Source organism: Leuciscus leuciscus, assembly GCF_965113295.1.
Source record: "Leuciscus leuciscus genome assembly, chromosome: 1".
Taxonomy (NCBI): domain Eukaryota; kingdom Metazoa; phylum Chordata; class Actinopteri; order Cypriniformes; family Leuciscidae; genus Leuciscus; species Leuciscus leuciscus.
In genome coordinates this window covers 72,519,636-72,539,288 of record NC_138725.1, presented here as the reverse complement: position 1 = coordinate 72,539,288, position 19,653 = coordinate 72,519,636, and the positions used below count along the sequence as shown (strand labels likewise).

At 38.8% G+C, this 19,653-nt stretch overlaps 1 protein-coding gene and 1 long non-coding RNA gene across 2 annotated transcripts in view; both read right to left on the bottom strand.

The window, feature by feature from the left end:
* LOC309512741 overlaps positions 1 to 19,653 on the bottom strand; it is a 334,001-nt gene that overhangs the window by 221,279 nt on the left and 93,069 nt on the right. The window lies entirely within an intron of this gene.
* LOC309511734 (uncharacterized protein) lies at positions 4,558 to 11,051 on the bottom strand. The gene is made up of 6 exons (XM_082187033.1): positions 10,921 to 11,051; positions 10,750 to 10,820; positions 10,125 to 10,662; positions 8,505 to 8,651; positions 8,367 to 8,420; positions 4,558 to 5,996 (listed from the first exon to the last, which is right to left on the bottom strand). Exons 3-6 carry the CDS (start codon positions 10,558 to 10,560, stop codon positions 5,743 to 5,745), a joined length of 891 nt encoding a protein of 296 aa, XP_082043159.1. The 5' UTR covers positions 10,561 to 10,662; positions 10,750 to 10,820; positions 10,921 to 11,051; the 3' UTR covers positions 4,558 to 5,742.

Here is a 19,653-nt window from a genome sequence, read left to right as displayed (position 1 = left end):
GAAAATCAATAATATCAGAAAGGTGATCAGCACATCCTTGACTTGCGCTGGGGTCAGACAGATCAAACCACCTGAGAAAGTAGTTACTATGTCTGATTTCAAAGAAATTGATGGCAAAATTTTGGAAGAAACCGTACAGCACCTTAAAACATCAACATGCGCTCTTGACACACTTCCCACATCGTTTTTCAAAAGTGTGTTAAACAGTTTAGAAGCAGATCTTCTAGAAGTGGTAAATGCTTCACTTCTCTCTGGGAGTTTTCCAAACTCCCTGAAAACTGCAGTTGTCAAGCCCCTCCTGAAAAAGAGCAATCTGGATAAGACCATATTAAGCAACTATAGACCAATCTCAAATCTTCCTTTCATAGGTAAGATCATTGAAAAAGTTGTCTTCAATCAGCTGAACAAATTCTTATGCTCGAATGGATACTTTGACAATTTTCAATCTGGTTTCCGACCGCACCACAGCACAGAGACAGCGCTCATAAAGATAATAAACGATATTCGCTTAAATACTGACTCAGGCAAATTATCAGTGCTGGTACTACTCGACCTCAGTGCTGCATTTGACACTGTCGATCACAACATACTTCTGGACAGGCTGGAAAACTGGGTGGGGCTTTCTGGGATAGTCCTAAAATGGTTCAGGTCATACTTAGATGGGAGAGGTTATTATGTGAGTATAGGAGACCATAAGTCTGAGTGGACATCCATGACATGCGGAGTCCCTCAAGGCTCAATTCTTGTGCCACTCCTGTTCAACCTGTATATGCTCCCAATGAGCCAAATAATGAGAAAGAACCAAATCTCTTACCACAGCTATGCAGACGACACACAGCTCTACTTAGCCCTATCGCCCAACGATTACAGCCCCATTGACTCCCTGTGCCAATGCATTGATGAAGTCAACAGTTGGATGTGTCAAAACTTTCTTCAGTTAAACAAAGACAAAACTGAAGTCATTGCGTTTGGAAACAAAGATGAAGTTCTCAAGGTGAACGCATACCTTCACTCTAGGGGTCAAATAACTAAAAATCAAGTCAGGAATCTTGGTGTGACACTAGAGTCAGAGCTTAGTTTCAGTAGTCATGTCAAAGCAATAACTAAATCAGCATACTATCATCTGAAAAATATTGCAAGAATTAGATGCTTTGTTTCCAGACAAGACTTAGAGAAACTTGTGCATGCTTTCATCACCAGCAGGGTGGATTATTGTAATGGACTCCTCACTGGCCTTCCCAAAAAGACCATAAGACAGTTGCAGCTCATACAGAACGCTGCCGCCAGGATTCTGAGCAGAACCAGAAAATATGAACATATCACACCAGTCCTCAGGTCTTTACACTGGCTCCCAGTTAAACTTAGGATTGATTTTAAAGTATTATTACTGGTATATAAATCATTCAATGGCCTAGGACCTCAATACATTGCAGATATGCTCACTGAATATAAACCCAACAGATCACTCAGATCATTAGGATCATATCAGCTTGAAATACCAAGGGTTCACTCTAAGCATGGCGAGTCTGCTTTTAGCTATTATGCCAGCCGCAGCTGGAACCAGCTTCCAGAGGAGATCAGATGTGCTCCTACTGTAGTCACATTCAAATCCAGACTCAAAACACATCTGTTTAACTATGCATTTACTGAATGAGCACTGTGCCAATGTTCGTCCGACTGTTTGTACTGTATTTCATTTTTTATTTTTCTAAACTGTTTTAATTATTCTTATTTCTTTTTATTATTTTAATTTCTTCTATGTAAAGCACTTTGAATTGCCATTGTGTATGAAATGTGCTATATAAATAAACTTGCCTTGCCTTGCCTTGCCTTGCCTTAATTAGTCCCTAGTTTTCCCTCTTGGTTACTAATTATGTTCACCTGTCAATCATTATGTCTCCCTGTGTATTTAAAGTCCCCCTGTGGTCAATAATTGTATCCCTTAAACTCATCTTTGATCACCAAATTGACATTTTTAATCATTTTTTTTCCATTGAAAAAATAACTCTACACCCGTGCTTCATTTAGTATACGCGGTTCTATGATTATGCATATGAGCCCCGCCTCCACTCACTCGCACCAGCTCAGAGATCCACTCGTGGACGATCACACATTGATCTGATTGGTTACAAGGTAGTTTGTGACGTCAGAAACACCAGCGATTTCAAACCACGATTTTGATTCACTGCAGTTTTAAGAAGAAGATACTCAGCAATAGTGATGACTTGTGAATTTACACATGGTTTGTCTAAAAGCATATTAAAAACACCACATAGACATATAAACAACATTAAAAGCCTGATTTTCACCACAGGGGGACTTTGGGACTATGTTTCCTGAATATTCCTGAGTATATGATATTAAATATAGTTCTTGCTGAATTATCCTGCGCCTTGCGCCTAGTCTTTTCCGTAACAATTTTGAAAAATAGGAAGTTTTGAAAAATACTGGGGCAAGCAGGGCGAGGCCGAGAGCCTTGGGAAAGGTATGAGGCCAGGGCCGCAATTTCTAATGAGTGTCACCTGCGCGCCACACCGGCCTCTATTCTCACGGAAGGAGATCTGGAAGGATAAAAGGAGGAATGAAGTACAAGACAAGAGAGGACCAGGCTTGGTCTATTTATGTTGGTGTTTTTTTTGGTGTCGTCCATGAGGGGCTGCCGCTTTACTTTTTTTTTTTTACTTTTTTTTTTTTAAGTTGTTTAAAGTTTGTTGAACGTTCACCAGTCCTGGCCTCCTTCTTTCCTGAACTTTAAACCTTGCTACAAATACCTTTAATTAATTATTTTTCCAGGATGAGTTGAAACATTTCCAGTAAAATAGATTCTAGATCCTGCCTTCTTTTCATTTGACAGCATTGCTGGTCTGCAGTTGAATACTGTTGTGTGTTGTGTTGCTTTTTAAATGTGTTGTGTTGCTTTTTAAATGCAAAAAAGAGGTGTTAAAGTGGGCTGAAAATAAAGTGCTTCTCATTATCCGGGCGGATGAAGAAAACAGTGTTTAATGGTAATTTCTGTTGATAAACATTAGGCAGCAAGTGAACAGTCAGTTCTTGAATTTAATGTGTTGGAAGCAGGAAAAATAGGCAAGCGAAAAGATCTGAGTGACTTTGACAAGGGTCAAATAGTGATGGCTAGGCGACTCGATCAGAGCATCTCCAAAATGGCAATTCTTTTGGGATGTTTCAGGTGTGCAGTGGTTAATACCTACGAAAAATGGTGCAGGGAAGGACAACCGGTGAACCGGCGTCAGGGTCATGGGGGAGTGAAAGCTAGTCCAGTGCTGCCTTGGCTTCTAAATTCCTCAGATCTCAATCTGATTTAACATCTATGTGATGTGCTGGACCAACACATCCGATCCATGGAGGCTCCATCTCGCAACTTGCAGGATTTAAATGATCTGCTGCCAATGTCTTGGTGCCAGAAACCACATGCAGGACACGGTCAGGGGTCTTGTGGAGTCCACGCCTTGCCCAAATTTTCTGTATATTTTGCCGCCTCAAATAGACGTTTTACACCGCAAAGGCAGCACAATTCAACTGAACAGACTGAGCTTTTATTGCTGGTCATTTTAACACATGGCACCTGGTCGTGACATGATGTTAAAAAAAAAAATAATTCAACTCTATTTTCAATAAACTATATATCTTGCCACATTTGGTTGCAGTTATTTTGATTGACTTGACCTTTACCTTATACGACTGTACTGAACATCAAATCCTCAAGCATGTTTGGACATAGCTGGTGAGACACATTAGCAGAGGTGAGATGAGGCCATCAGCGACGGGGAGAGAAGTACAGCAAAAAAAAAAAAAAAAAAAACTGCTGCCATAAATAATTTTCAGGAGGGATGGCCAGAACTTAGGCCGTGTGCAATTTTGGAAATCTGCCCTGAATGTGTGTTTGAGAAGTGGATCGTGTGTCTGAGGTCTGCGTGTGGGGAGGCCCAAGAGAACATATTATGCCAGGATCCTCCACCATGGCTTAATTGGGCCACTCTGATGGTGTCTGCACTTTTTCTTTCTAAATTTAATTTATATCTAAATTTAGTTTCGAAAAGCTGGGTCAAGTCGACCAACCCACTGGGAAAAGTCCCAGGACTACTTAAGGCCAGTTCATCCCTGCAACCTTATTTTTTGAGAGAATAAAGACATAACTCACTGTCAGTCGACTTAAGGATTCAGGGAACATGTCCTCTGTTTAAACACAGTTCACACACACACACACACACACACACACACACACACACACACACACACACACACACACACACACACACACACACACACACACACACACACACACACATACTGGTTTATGTGGATTAGCCAGACTTTTTCTCCAAACAGGCCCGGTGGTGGTTTAGATGGACTACCCTTTCCTGAGGTCCTAGAGCTATGAGAGTTAGATTAAAACACTCAAAAAAATTTGGAAAAAATTCAGGACACTTTAGACTTCAGATACACCCTTCAGAGCGTGATACACACCACCCTAAAACTATTGTGGTTTATAGAGACAGTTCTCTTTTTGAAGAATATGTGACTTATAAGGACCAAAACAAACATTATTGGGACTTTAAAGGGACAATGACGTCACTTGCTCATTAACATAAATACACATTAACATAAATACACATTAACCTGACACCACCAAGCATTAATGGGACTTGAATTATTATTTTATTGCACAACTCTAACATCACCATTGTTAGTTGGTGACACTGACTAACAGCCAGATAACAGCCTGTAAGAGCTAAACAATAGATTGTCACACAACACCAGTGCCATGACAATGAGAATGGAGCAAAAAAGGTAAAATAAGTCATTCTTACCCAACTTCAAAAGACCCATGGTTGCTCATAACAAAAAATAAAAAAATATATAAAATAAAATAAAAGCTGTTTTACAGTTTGCTTTTGTGACGGCCTCTATTTAAAACATTAAAGGAACTTTGGACTTTTGGGACTTTAGCTTATTCGTCGTATCCCCCAGAGTTAGATGAGTCCACACACCCCCTTCTCATCTCCGTGCGTGCCGTAACTCTGTCTGACGCTCCCACCGCTAGCCTAGCTTAGCACAAAGACTGGAGGTAAACGGCTACAGCTAGCATACTGCTCCCAATAAGTGACACAATAACGCCAACATTCTCCTATTTACATGTTGTGATTTGTATAGTCACAGCGTGTACAAATAACAAGGTCACATGAGACACAGCCATCTTCTAACCGTATACATACTGGGAACTATATTCTCAGAAGGCGAAGCACTGCTACTGCGGAAGGATTTGCTCGCAGGACCTGAGAAGCCCGTGGTGAGGAGCAGAGAGTTCGCTCAGAGGGTTGTGCTAATCACTCCAGCCAGCAGTGCTTCGTCTTCTATATAGTTAATTCTATGAGAATATAGTTCCCAGTATGTATACGGTTAGAAGATGGCTGTGTATCATGTGACCTTGTTATTCATACACACTGTGACTATACACATCACAAAATGTAAATAGGAGAATGTTGGCGTTATTCTGTCACTTATTGGGAGCAGTATGCTAGCTGGAGCCGTTTACCTCCAGTGTTTGTGCTAAGCTAGGCTAGCGGTGGGTGCGTCAGACAGAGTTACGGCATGCACAGAGATGAGAAGGGTGTGTGTGGACTTGTCTAACTCTGGGGGATACGGCGAATAAGCTAAAGTCCCAAAAGGTCGGCGTGTTCCTTTAACACAAACATAGAAACACCACCACAATTGTCAGTGTATTTAAATCTTTTCTTTTTCTGACTGCCTCTTTGCAGCTATTCCTCTATTTCGAACAAAGTCCCTTATATTTTGCACTGTTCTTTGTGCCAACACGGGGTCTTCCACCAGTTTGCAGTGACTGCATTCAGTTTTGGTGGCCAGTTTTCCCCTGCTTATATGACCTTTGAAGTGTCGCATTACTGCAGCGACCTCAGCCTTAGACCACACTTTCTTTGCCACTCTTCTGGATCCATGTTCCTCATCAGCATACTTCCCTGGAAGATAGGCAAACAAAAATGAATAGATCACTAAATGTGTTGTCCAGTTTAAGCCATCAAAACATGAGGTCAGTTAATGCCACAGTTGACAAGAAATTGCAGTTTACTTTTCTTAATTCACTTTGGGTATCAGTTGGTGTCTCACTCGATGTGATTTCACCAACTTTACTAGCCCACATTAGAGTGCGGACAATATGGAGTATTATTAGAATGTCTGCTGTTCATCTATTTATGTGGCCAAACCTTTTGCTATTTGAATTAATTGCAGTAAGTAATACTATAATTAGTAACGTGTCTTAAGTAATTTTGGCATTGTACTTTAACACACCGTATTTTAATTGAAACCAAGACTATGGGGTTTAAGGTCTGATTCTCAGTTTAAATCTGATTTCATAAGGTTAACTAAATAGTGTTGGAACTTGGTCTGAAAGTTTAGTCTTGATATTGAAACTGTACGTAACAATCAGCTTAATACTACTTTTAACCTCTTAATCTTCCAGATTTTGTGGCATGTTGTGACTCAGTCATCAAGACCAATTCATTTTTAGTCTTTTAACCAACTTGCTAAAAAGAGAATTAATAGAACATACTCATGGGCAATCAAGAGAACATGTGAAGAGGAGGTAACTTTACTTTTACCTCAAATTCAGTATACATTTCCTGATAATAAAGTAAGTGTATATGCTCCCTTGCAGACAAGATGTTTTGTACAAATGCAGTAGAGTTAAATTTAGGGCTATTCATTTATATCTCTTTCTTTAAGATTACTCTTGCATTTTGATAGTTGAATACATCACAAAGACGTGCATAATAATGTTAAAGGGATACTTCACCGTTTTTTCATATTAAACTATGTTATTCCCTTAACTAAGACGAGTTGATGCATACCTCTCTCGTCTCAGTACGTGCACTTAATCGCACTGGCGCGCGGCGACACTTATAGCACTTAGCTTAGCCCAGTTCATTCATTAGGGACCAAACAGAAATGAAGCTAGAAGCGACCAAACACCTCCACGTTTTCCCTATTTAAATACAGTTACACAAGTAGTTACATGACCAAGTATGGTGACAAAATAAAACATGGCACTTTTCTAAGCGGGTAAAAAGGATAACTATAATGTATGGCGGAATAGCACTTGGGACTCAAGAGCACTTCGACTTGGCGCAGTAAAAAGTCACGCTTGAAAAATCCTCTCCCTCTCACTTCTGTCATTAGAACCAACGTGACTTTTTACCAGAGGCAGACAGAGTACACAGCTTCATTACTTGAGTAAAAGTACAGATACACCTTGCTAAATTTTACTCAAGTACAAGTAAAAGTACTACAGTCAGATGTCTACTTAAGTAAAAGTACTGAAGTACTTGTTTTTAAAAGTACTTGAGTATCAAGAGTACAAGAGTACATTTTCTAAATATTGCATTACTACTGCCACAGTGCTTACATTGGTAAACACAGCAAACACTTGAAGCGAAAACTATCATTAACTTGTTCAGAAAATTGAAATAGTCTGGCGAGGTGGGGCCACGGGTTGGCACATTCCCGGGACGGACCTGCTGCGTCTTCATCCATTGTTTCATCCATGGTTTCGTCTCTTATCTAAATCTGACCATGGAGTTGACCTTTGGCGGAAAGCTGAAGGTGATTGCTGATAGGCTGTCCCAATCAGTGGCGCCTACACAATCCAATCACGTTTGAGAGGGAAACAACAAATTGAGGGTTTCCGAGATTTTTCTTTTTCTTTTTTAGAAGTAACGGGTACTCACGGTTATGGATAGAAATGTAGTGGAGTAAAGAGTACAATATTTGCCTCTCAAATGTACTTGAGTAAAGTCATGAGTACTCCCCAAAAATGATACTCGAGTAAAGTACAGATCCCTCAAAATTGTACTTAAGTACTGTACTCAAGTAAATGTACTCCGTTAATGTCCGGCTCTGCTTTTTACACCTAGTCGAAGTGCTCCCAGTGCTATTCCGCCATACACTACAGTTATCCTTTTTACCCGCTTAGAAAAGCGCCACGTTTTATTTTGTGTCACCATACTTGGTCGTGTAACTGTATTTAAATAGGGAAAACGTGGAGGTGTTTGGTCGCTTCTAGCTTCATTTCTGTTTGGTCCCTAATGAATGATCTGGGCTAAGCTAAGTGCTATCAAACTGTCGCCGCGCGCCAGAGCGATTGAGTGCACGCACTGAGATGAGAGAGGTATGCATCAACTCATCTTAGTTAAGGGAATAACAGTTTAATATGAAAAAATGGTGAAGTATCCCTTTAAGGGAGTTGGGCAAAATAAGAATCTCATTGTAGGGTATAAACCACTGTGTTTCTTCTGTGCATAGACAATAAACGTCTTGAATCTGAATCTTACCTTCAGAGGGAGGTACACTCTCACTTACTGTGGACGACACAAATGACACTGATCCTGTTGAAAACAATTTAACAAGTTACTTTTGTCACAGGAAAATATACATTTTATCAGCAGTGACTATGAATTGAGTTAACATACCAAAGTCTCCCATGTCATGGTCTTGCTCTGTGGTTGTAGAGTCAGAAACCATAGGCTCCACAGTTCCAAACTCTGATGCGGTGAGATCTGTGTTGCTGTCATCAGATTCGCTCCCACTGTCTTCAGCATCACTTAACGCAATCTCATCTGGAAAATGGCATTAGTAAAACTCAGAGGTGTAAAGAGTACTTGAAAACCATACTTGAGTAAAAAGACAGATACCTTGCAGCATAAATTACTCTATTACAAGTTACCAATACGAGTAAAAGTGATTAACAATACTTTAGTATTTTACTTCTACTAAATCTAGGCTCAAAGATGCACTAGTCCTTGACACCTGAGACAGGCAGGTGAAAATAAGAAACAATTGATTTGTAAAATGAGAAGTCATGTTTATTTTCTAAAATCTAAATAAAACTGAACACCTCAATAGTCTAATAAATCAGGGTCGACACAACAGCCTCTTAAAGGGATTTTTCACCCAAAAATGAAAATTCTGTCTTCATGTAGTCAACCTCAAGTTGTTCCAAACCTGTATTTCTTTGTTCTGCTGTACACATAGATAGATATTTTATATATTTTTAACCAAGCAGATCTTGCCAGCCATTGACTAGTACAGCAGAACAAAGACAAGTTTGGAACAACCTGAGGGTGAGTAAATTATGACAATTTTCATTTTTGGGTGAACTATCTATTTAAACGTCTACAAACTCTCAAGTCTCAGTTAAGCTCAAGTGCACAAAAAGGCCACACGTAAACCAATATCCTTCAAAAAGGCCTTGTCAATATGGTGGATAAAATTTTTTTATGTTAAGTCAAATTAAATAGTCAAAGTCTACTTGCACTGGATGTGCTGGTTTTGGACTCATCACTGGCTGCAGTCCTGACTTCATCTAAATCAAACGTCTGCGATTTAGCACCTACTAATGCACTCGCATTCATGTAAAGTAGACTTGTTGACAAGTTTGGGTGAGTAAGGGCAAAACGCACAAGATATAGTTCAGTCAATGCCACTTAGATGGAAATATCACTTCTTTATAGCAAAAACAAACTGCTGCAGAAAAAGTTAGGTGCCATGCAAAATGTAATTTGTAATTGCATAACTTTTTGGCTACTTTGTAGTTGTACTGTTACTAATTACATTTACTCAAATAGTTTACAGCTCTGGTAAAACTCTCATAAATAGCTGGACATAAAAATCTGTGGTTGAAATAGCCACATCAAATAAGGAAAAGATAGTACTTGGTTTTGTACTTGCCACTTTTTGCAAAGTAACTATTTTTACTTGAGTAGTTTTGAGCTATTATACCTGCGTTTATGTTTAATGTGGTCCATGAGCACATAAGATAAATGATTACACAATCTGATATTAGGTTCATATTTAAAGTAATTCGACTGCACCTACACAAACATAATTTTGAATTACTGTCCAGCCATACTGTAGACTTAAGTTTATATTTCTGAATAGTAGTCCTCGACTCATACTTGGACATGAAAGGTGATTTTTTTTTTCTTGGAAAGGGATGCTGACTACGCCAAGTCTAGATGATTATAAATTAACATTCAAAGGAAAAAACAAAAACTCAGATAATATCTACAAGGGCTAATTTCTGTACAAACCTTCAATTTCAATCTCATCCAGTGACTTCCCCTGCATGCTGGAAAGGTTTCCTTTCTCCATTGACAAAAGGAGTTTGGAAATCTTAGCCAGTTGTGTTGTGGGAACTGGTAATCTGTAGAAGTCGCGGTGAACACGGATGTCGTGACCCAGGAAATCTGCAACCTGATCAAGTTCATTGTGTTTTAAATTAAGGACTTGTGAGAGTGTGGCAACATGTTTCCTGAGTTGCGTTGACCTAAGGTACTCAGGGTGCTTTGCTCCACACTGGCTTGCATGAACATGCAAACAATCATGTCCTCTGTAGTGGCTCATTGACGTTGGTCTTGCAAACAGGAAGACATTTATGGCACAAATGCCACATTCAGTTCTTCTACTGGCAAGTAGTGACAAAGCATATTCTGACTCTGAATCAGGTATGTATTCCTTGTCAGACATGTCCTCAGCATCATCAGATGATATTTGGTCCAATTCTGGATGTGGAATTTTGTCCTGATCTGACAGCAGTTCATCCTCAGAAGCCTTAGGAGACTGCTGCGCCTGAATTGGTGAGAAAGCAAATTATTTGACATGGTGATTGAATCTTATAGCCAGTTCAAGTTCAACACTCACTTAGTAGATACTCACCTGTGCTGTGCTGTTAAAGTCATCTCTTTTAATTTGCTTGAGGCAGGATTTATGCCAGACCCCTGAACAAACTGGAACACATTTGAGTAAAATAATGTTAACACTGCAGGTCTATTTAAGTGGTTAGAGCACAACACATTACACTCTATACTAATTCACTAAATATCTAACCTGTGCATCGATAGCCAAGCCACTTGAAGGAAGATACGGGTCCCACACAACGAACACACTTGTCCAAGGAGGATACTGTTGCGCACACAAGGCGGTGTTTTTGACACTGTTGGCGAAAAATTTAATTGTAGTATTTATTTATGCCACATAGTTTGGACAAAGATATTTTATATTTACGCCACATAGTTTGGACAGAAAGATATTTCATATTTACATGTCGATATCCAATCATTTTAAATCCAATACCAATGTGACATTTAATTTACCTCATACATATGATTACCCTTTTATTGCATTTTGTTATTTATAGCGTATCTTATTTATATGCAGCTTATTTAAAGCATATCCTATATGAAGATATACCTTCTTCATATTTTTAAATTGTAGATGGGGAATATGTAGTTAGCCTCAGTGCCAGGAGCTGACTTCTTGTAGCCCAGTATAACTAATAGGGTGCCTATCCATTACATGTAACCAAACATCTTAGAATTCACATTTAACCAACATACAGATCCAATGCAGGCAGTCCAAGTGTTCTTAAAAACCAAAGTGACGCCTCTGGGGACGGGACCCTCTAAACTGTATGGACCTCCCAAGTCATATTTGGGTGGGGTTCAGTGTTAGATACACATACACTCAGATATTATACTGACTGTCCTTCCATTCCATTGTCCACATAAAGCATGTTCTACTCAGGTGACTACACACACACACACACACACATACACTCAGATATTATACTGACTGTCCTTCCATTCCATTGTCCACATAAAGCATGTTCTACTCAGGCGACTGTCCACATAAAGCATGTTCTACTCAGGTGACTACACACACACACACACACATACACATACACTCAGATATTATACTGACTGTCCTTCCATTCCATTGTCCACATAAAGCATGTTCTACTCAGGCGACTGTCCACATAAAGCATGTTCTACTCAGGTGACTACACACACACACACACACACATATATTGAAATAGGTTGACAGATTTAACATTTTGCCACAAATAAGTTGTACATCAAATTTAATTTACCTCTCCAACCTTGGTGAGTGGGAATTCACATTTAACCAACATACAGATCCAATGCAGGCAGTCCAAGTGTTCTTAAAAACCAAAGTGACGCCTCTGGGGACGGGACCCTCTAAACTGTATGGACCTCCCAAGTCATATTTGGGTGGGGTTCAGTGTTAGATACACATACACTCAGATATTATACTGACTGTCCTTCCATTCCATTGTCCACATAAAGCATGTTCTACTCAGGTGACTACACACACACACACACACACATACACTCAGATATTATACTGACTGTCCTTCCATTCCATTGTCCACATAAAGCATGTTCTACTCAGGCGACTGTCCACATAAAGCATGTTCTACTCAGGTGACTACACACACACACACACACATACACATACACTCAGATATTATACTGACTGTCCTTCCATTCCATTGTCCACATAAAGCATGTTCTACTCAGGCGACTGTCCACATAAAGCATGTTCTACTCAGGTGACTACACACACACACACACACACATATATTGAAATAGGTTGACAGATTTAACATTTTGCCACAAATAAGTTGTACATCAAATTTAATTTACCTCTCCAACCTTGGTGAGTGGGCCGAGCTCTGGACTAGTCTGATTCGGGTGGCTGACGGCTGTATGGGTGCACTTGCTCTCAGTGGTCAGCTGTAGAAGATCAAACAGAGACAAAGGACAATAAAGAGAAAGTCCTGGGAGCGTGATACTAGAGAGGACATTTGACATCTGAATAAAAAAAGAAACCATTCTAGTGTTGACAGAAAGACAGAGGAAAACCTTGCTTTAAAACTCACTGACAACTTTTCTGATATTAACAATCAAGTGCAAGATATTAATAAAAATCTATCTTTTGTGAGGACATACCTCTTCAGTATCATCAGTTGTGGAAGGGGGATTTGTGGTACAACACATCTTTGGAGACATTTCATCATCAAGGCCCTGTAAAAAGGAAAAAACAAACAAAAAATATTGTAGACCGTGGACTATGAAAACTACACTGATGAACACATTTGTGTTCACCGCGACTTCTACAGATTACCAGTTCCCACAACACAACTGGCTAAGATTTCCAAACTCCTTTTGTCAATGGAGAAAGGAAACCTTTCCAGCATGCAGGGGAAGTCACTGGATGAGATTGAAATTGAAGGTTTGTACAGAAATTAGCCCTTGTAGATATTATCTGAGTTTTAGTTTTTTCCTTTGAATGTTTGAATGCAGCTTATTTAAAGCATATCCTATATGAAGATATACCTTCTTCATATTTTTGAATTGTAGATGGAGAATTTGTGGTTAGCCTCAGTGCCTGGAGCTGACTTCATGTAGCCCAGTATAACTAATAGGGTGCCTATCCATTACATGTAACCAAACAACTTAGCATTCACATTAAACCAACATACAGATCCAATGCAGGCAGTCTTAAAAACCAAAGTGACGCCTCTGGGGACGGGACCCTCTAAACTGTATGGACCTCCCAAGTCATGTTTGGGTGGGGTTCAGTGTTAGATACACACACTCAGATATTATACTGACTGAAGCTTGAAAAAGCATGTTTAGACAATGTCCTTCCATTCCATTGTCCACATAAAGCATGTTCTACTCAGGTGACTACACACACACACACACACATACACATATATATTGAAATAGGTTGGCAGATTTAACATTTTGCCACAAATAAGTTGTACATGAGATTTAATTTACCTCTCCAACCTTGGTGAGTGGGCCGAGCTCTGGACTAGTCTGATTCGGGTGGCTGACGGCTGTATGGATGCACTTGCTCTCAGTGGTCAGCTGTAGAAGATCAAACAGAGACAAAGGACAATAAAGAGAAAGTCCTGGGAACGTGACACTAGAGAGGACATTTGACATCTGAATAAAAAAAAATAAACCATTCTAGTGTTGACAGAAAGACACAGGAAAACCTTGCTTTAAAACTCACTGACAACTTCTTTGATATTAACAATCAAGTGCAAGACATTAATAAAAATCTATCTTTTGTGAGGACATACCTCTTCAGTATCATCAGTTGTGGATGGGGGATTTGTGGTACAACACATCTTTGGAGACATTTCATCATCAAGGCCCTGTAAAAAAGAATTAACAACAAAAAAAGATCAATTATAATAAATATCTTGAAGACAAGATGTTCCCTGTGTAGCATTCAGTGAAAAGATATCATGGCTGTATTTCAGTGAGTGTTTTGTGGAAAACATGTAGTCTCTGAAACGGTTCTTTAGTCACTGAACAGGCCACATGACTACAGTCTGTAGACTATGAAAACTACACTGATGAATACAGCATTTGATTACTTTGTTGTTTATCTATTGTCAGCCAACTTCGTAGAATGATTGCACTTCTAGAATAATTGACTAAGCTTTTACATGGAGTGAGGTGTTAGTCCTTTTATAGTTCTTAGATTTGCTATGATTCTTTTAAATGACATCTTGTCATGAATTTTCGTCAGTGCTGTTGAATGGGTGCCTTTCCATTACATGTAACCAAACAACTTAGCATTCACATTAAACCAACATACAGATCCAATGCAGGCAGTCCAAGTGTTCTTAAAAACCAAAGTGATGCCTCTGGGGACGGGACCCTCTAAACTGTATGGACCTCCCAAGTCATGTTTGGGTGGGGTTCAGTGTTTGATACACATACACTCAGATATTATACTGACTGAAGCTTGAAAAAGCATGTTTAGACAATGTCCTTCCATTCCATTGTCCACATAAAGCATGTTCTACTCAGGCGACTACACACACACACACATACACTCAGATATTATACTGACTGTCCTTCCATTCCATTGTCCACATAAAGCATGTTCTACTCAGGTGACTACACACACACACACACACACATACACTCAGATATTATACTGACTGTCCTTCCATTCCATTGTCCACATAAAGCATGTTCTACTCAGGCGACTACACACACACACACATACACTCAGATATTATACTGACTGTCCTTCCATTCCATTGTCCACATAAAGCATGTTCTACTCAGGCGACTACACACACACACACATACACTCAGATATTATACTGACTGTCCTTCCATTCCATTGTCCACATAAAGCATGTTCTACTCAGGCGCCTGTCCACATAAAGCATGTTCTACTCAGGTGACTACACACACACACACACACACATACACTCAGATATTATACTGACTGTCCTTCCATTCCATTGTCCACATAAAGCATGTTCTACTCAGGCGACTGTCCACATAAAGCATGTTCTACTCAGGTGACTACACACACACACACACACATATATTGAAATAGGTTGGCATATTTAACATTTTGCCACAAATAAGTTGTACATCAAATTTAATTTACCTCTCCAACCTTGGTGAGTGGGCCGAGCTCTGGACTAGTCTGATTCGGGTGGCTGACGGCTGTATGGGTGCACTTGCTCTCAGTGGTCAGCTGTAGAAGATCAAACAGAGACAAAGGACAATAAAGAGAAAGTCCTGGGAGCCTGACACTAGAGAGGACATTTGACATCTGAATAAAAAAAGAAACCATTCTAGTGTTGACAGAAAGACAGAGGAAAACCTTGCTTTAAAACTCACTGACAACTTTTCTGATATTAACAATCAAGTGCAAGACATTAATAAAAATCTATCTTTTGTGAGGACATACCTCTTCAGTATCATCAGTTGTGGATGGGGGATTTGTGGTACAACACATCTTTGGAGACATTTCATCATCAAGGCCCTGTATAAAAAAAAAAAATATATATATATATTGTAGACCGTGGATTATGAAAACTACACTGATGAACACAGCATTTGATGACTTCATTGTTTTTGTTCTTACATTCTGTAATGGTCAGTATCATCTATGGTGTGCTGGTTAGGTGGTGCTAACAAAAGCTATAAAAATCATGTTCCACCTGAAGCTTGATGGAAAATGTACAGTGTTTTGGTATGTGAAATGTTCTATGGTTAAAGCATTTCTTATATGAGAACTAACAATTTCACAAAGTTAGTTAAATAAAGTCAAGAATATAAAAACACTGTTTTTAATTTTTTTTTTTTTAAATAACACTCTACACACAGCATGTTTTGTATATTGATCATTGTGGTTGGTTACTATGGTACCAATTAATTTATCTTACAGGTTTAGTACACTAACAGAACATCATAAACACATTACATTTATTTAATGGCCTGAAAGTACTCATATTAATGATATCACAGCCTTCCTGTGTCACTGCAACTTCATATTTAAACAAAATAATGTTGGGCTACTAAGAAAATATTTAATTCTATAAAACAAACACAATGTCTGTAGTAAAAGTTAAGGCTTTAACTAGCTTCGCCCTGCTCATTAAGCCATGCGGTAGCCACAGCTCAACTTAACCTAGCTAGCTTTCATTTTAAAAACAAAACTACCAAATTTGACCTGCTCGCAATGTTACTTCTGTCCTCATCTCTACCTGATGTCCTCCACCTCTTTAGCCCGAGGCTTAATGAGCAGGACATGTTGATAGCCACTCAAGCTAGCTCAGCTAATATTGTGGTAAATATATAGCATTTTACAGTAATTGTAAGTTACAAGTTACAATTTCTTGCAAATAGGAAACACTTCATGCAAAAATGCAACTATATGTATAAATATAATTATTACCTGTATGTATTTAATCCAGTAAACCCAACGACGTCGAGCTGACACTTCCGAGGTGTGGTCCATTAGGTATTTAATTAGCGACAGCTGGGCCATGTGCTGTGGGCGGAGCTTCCCGTCGACTTCTGTTTGTTACCGCCCACGTGCGCAAACCAGCCAATCACAAGACGGCCCGCCAAAATGCACCGTGTGTATCAGAAATGTGTATGAAACTGCAATATAAAACCCAGCTGTGGGGTCGCTGTTCTATACACTGGCATACACTCAAAATCAGGTCAAGTGGTAAATAAGGACTTTCAAAGAAAAAGAGAATTTATGTTGTTCAGACACTAACAAATGCAGTTACACTCTTTGATTTATGAGGACCTTGGCATAGTCCCCGTATTACCCTTAGGTCCGGGGAGCCCAGGTGAAATGTCCGGCGTGTTGTCCGTGTAAACCACATATCCCAACACACACACACACACACACACACACACACACACACACACACACACACACACACACACACACACACACACACACACACACACACACACACACAGAAAAATCAATCTTTAGGTAACTCAAGTAGCTTTGAGAGTCAGTCTTTTTGAAGACCCAGCAGCTTAGATATTTTTCTCATACCAAATGCAAACGCATTGTTATTCATTGTATTAATTTCAAACACTGACCTCACGTTTGGTAGCTTTGTGCTGATTCACATTGCTATTTTTATATATTAATATCCAATATATTGTGCTAATAGTCATCTAAATTTATATTTGTCAGAAAGGCTTTTTGATAAAACCTTTAGAGGTCACATAATTCCCTTTGGTTTGAAACTGTGCTCTCTGTGCTGCACGTCTCTGGCCTGGTTCTTAGAACAATCACATTCATTGTTCGTTTCGGTGTTTAGAATGATTTAATGATAATGTGCACGTGAGTGAAGGATTTCATGGACCTAGTAACCTGATTCATATACAGTATCTGCTCCACAAACCCAGCAAATCAAATCGGTTTCCCGTCTGATGTGGAATGTTAGTCAACACATCAAAATAAGAGTGCTTCTATAAAGTACGGCAAAAGATTATGAAAACATAATGCGTTACTTTAAAGTAAAACTTTGAATTTAACATTATTACAAAGTGGACTTTTTAAAAGTGGACTTGAAACATAGTGATTACTCTCTTGAAGTGCACTTAAGTGGCCTTTTATTTCATTATTATAGTATTATCTGAAAGTCCAGTTTTAACAAGCAAATGTGGTACTTTTAAGATTTGAAGTACACTACAAGTGCACATTCAATGCAATTAAGCACACTTCTTTTTTCACTTTTTCCTGCTATTCCCAATGTAAAGCCTCCATCACCACAAGATGTGTTTTCCTTTATAATTTTAATCAATGGGACATGATCTGAAAACACTGTAGTTGAGACACCGCATTGTAAATCGATTCTGAATCTGTTTTTCATTGTTAAGTTCCCTCCTTAAAACATAGTGTTCTTTCTTTGTCAACCACTATAGTGTTCAAATGCAAACAAGACAATAATCAAAGCTTTGGCTGGGACTGTACGTGCCAATCCAGGCTCTCTGACTTCCCTGACTCTTTATCTACAGAGTTGTGAATTCCTCACTTAACCTCACATAACTCTCTAAAGTTTTCTAGAGAAGACTGAGAGGAGGAGCCAGGCAATCCCTCAGATTTCCCTCGGAGGGCTGGAGAGGTGACTGCAGATAGGATTTGGGTGGTTTGTTTGTTTGGACTTGAGGGTTTGAGAAGATTGGAGGAGCAGAAGCAGATATTAATAAAAGATTATATGTCTGTGTGCACAGCAGCAGAACAGAATGCCAGGAAGCGGCAGAGTCGTACCAGAGATGAATTGAAATTCACGAAATCTTTAACATCTTCCCCCTTTTGAGCAGACTGACATCTGCAGTGCCTGCTAAACAATTGAGCGTTAGGCAAACCGTTGGCAAAATAAACAATTCATGAAAAATGCAGAAAGCGATGAGAAAAGGAGACGAAATTTGAAAGAATACTGTCAAAACTATATAAATTATAAAGCAATAACCAGGTACTCATAGTAGTTCAAAAGGTTATTATTGTTTTGCTTCTCCAAATTAATTTTTACTTTAATGCAGTCTGAAATGTAATTACAAGTTGTATTTACAATGTAATTGTATTTTTTTTTATATAAATAGCAATGTTATATTTGTTGTTTTTATTTTAGTTCAGTATAATTACTTTAATTCCATCTTGAAAATCTGGTCTTTAACTACTATTTACTTACATTTAAATTAATCGTTTAATACAATGCACTTAATGTGTACATGTTTTACATTGTACTTATGTTTAAAAAAAAATACATGCATGTAAAAGTAGCTGTAATTAGTTTCAGTACATCTACAATCACATCTATAATTAACACTGTTGACCTGGAAGTTATTAATGACAGAATATTATAATTTTTGGGTGAACTATCCCTTTAAAGACACCTAAAGTGTGACCTAAAAGGTTTTAAAATCAATAGTTTAAATCATAGTTTTATGATGATGGTTATAACAATGTTTTAGATTGGTTGAAATTGCTGACTAATCCAATAGGGAAAAAGAAACAAAGCTTTGGCTGCTTTTATGAATATTAAGCATCTTCCAGAAGAGGAAGCTCAGGAAGTGATGTGTGTTATGGATATGATATATCTTACGTGGTCGATTGAAATTTAGTTGGACAAGCTTTACGGCTGTTACATTCTTCCTGTGGTCATGTTCCATTCAAATCCACTGCGGTCTCTTGAGCATGTACTGTACGGGAGGTGTTGTGCAGTCATGCATCCGTGTATCAGAGAGTGGGTGTTTGCTGACGGGGCGTTGTGTTTAATCTTTCCCAGGGATTGCTCTGTTTTGGATGAGCAGTTCACTCCGTGCTTTCATTATGAAGCGCCACTAGCTTCTTACATCTGCATTAGGCGTTTATTTATCCCACTAAACATTTGCAGCTTGTGTCATCATAAACTGAATTAAATTAATGGAAGTGAATGTGCTGTAAAGCCCA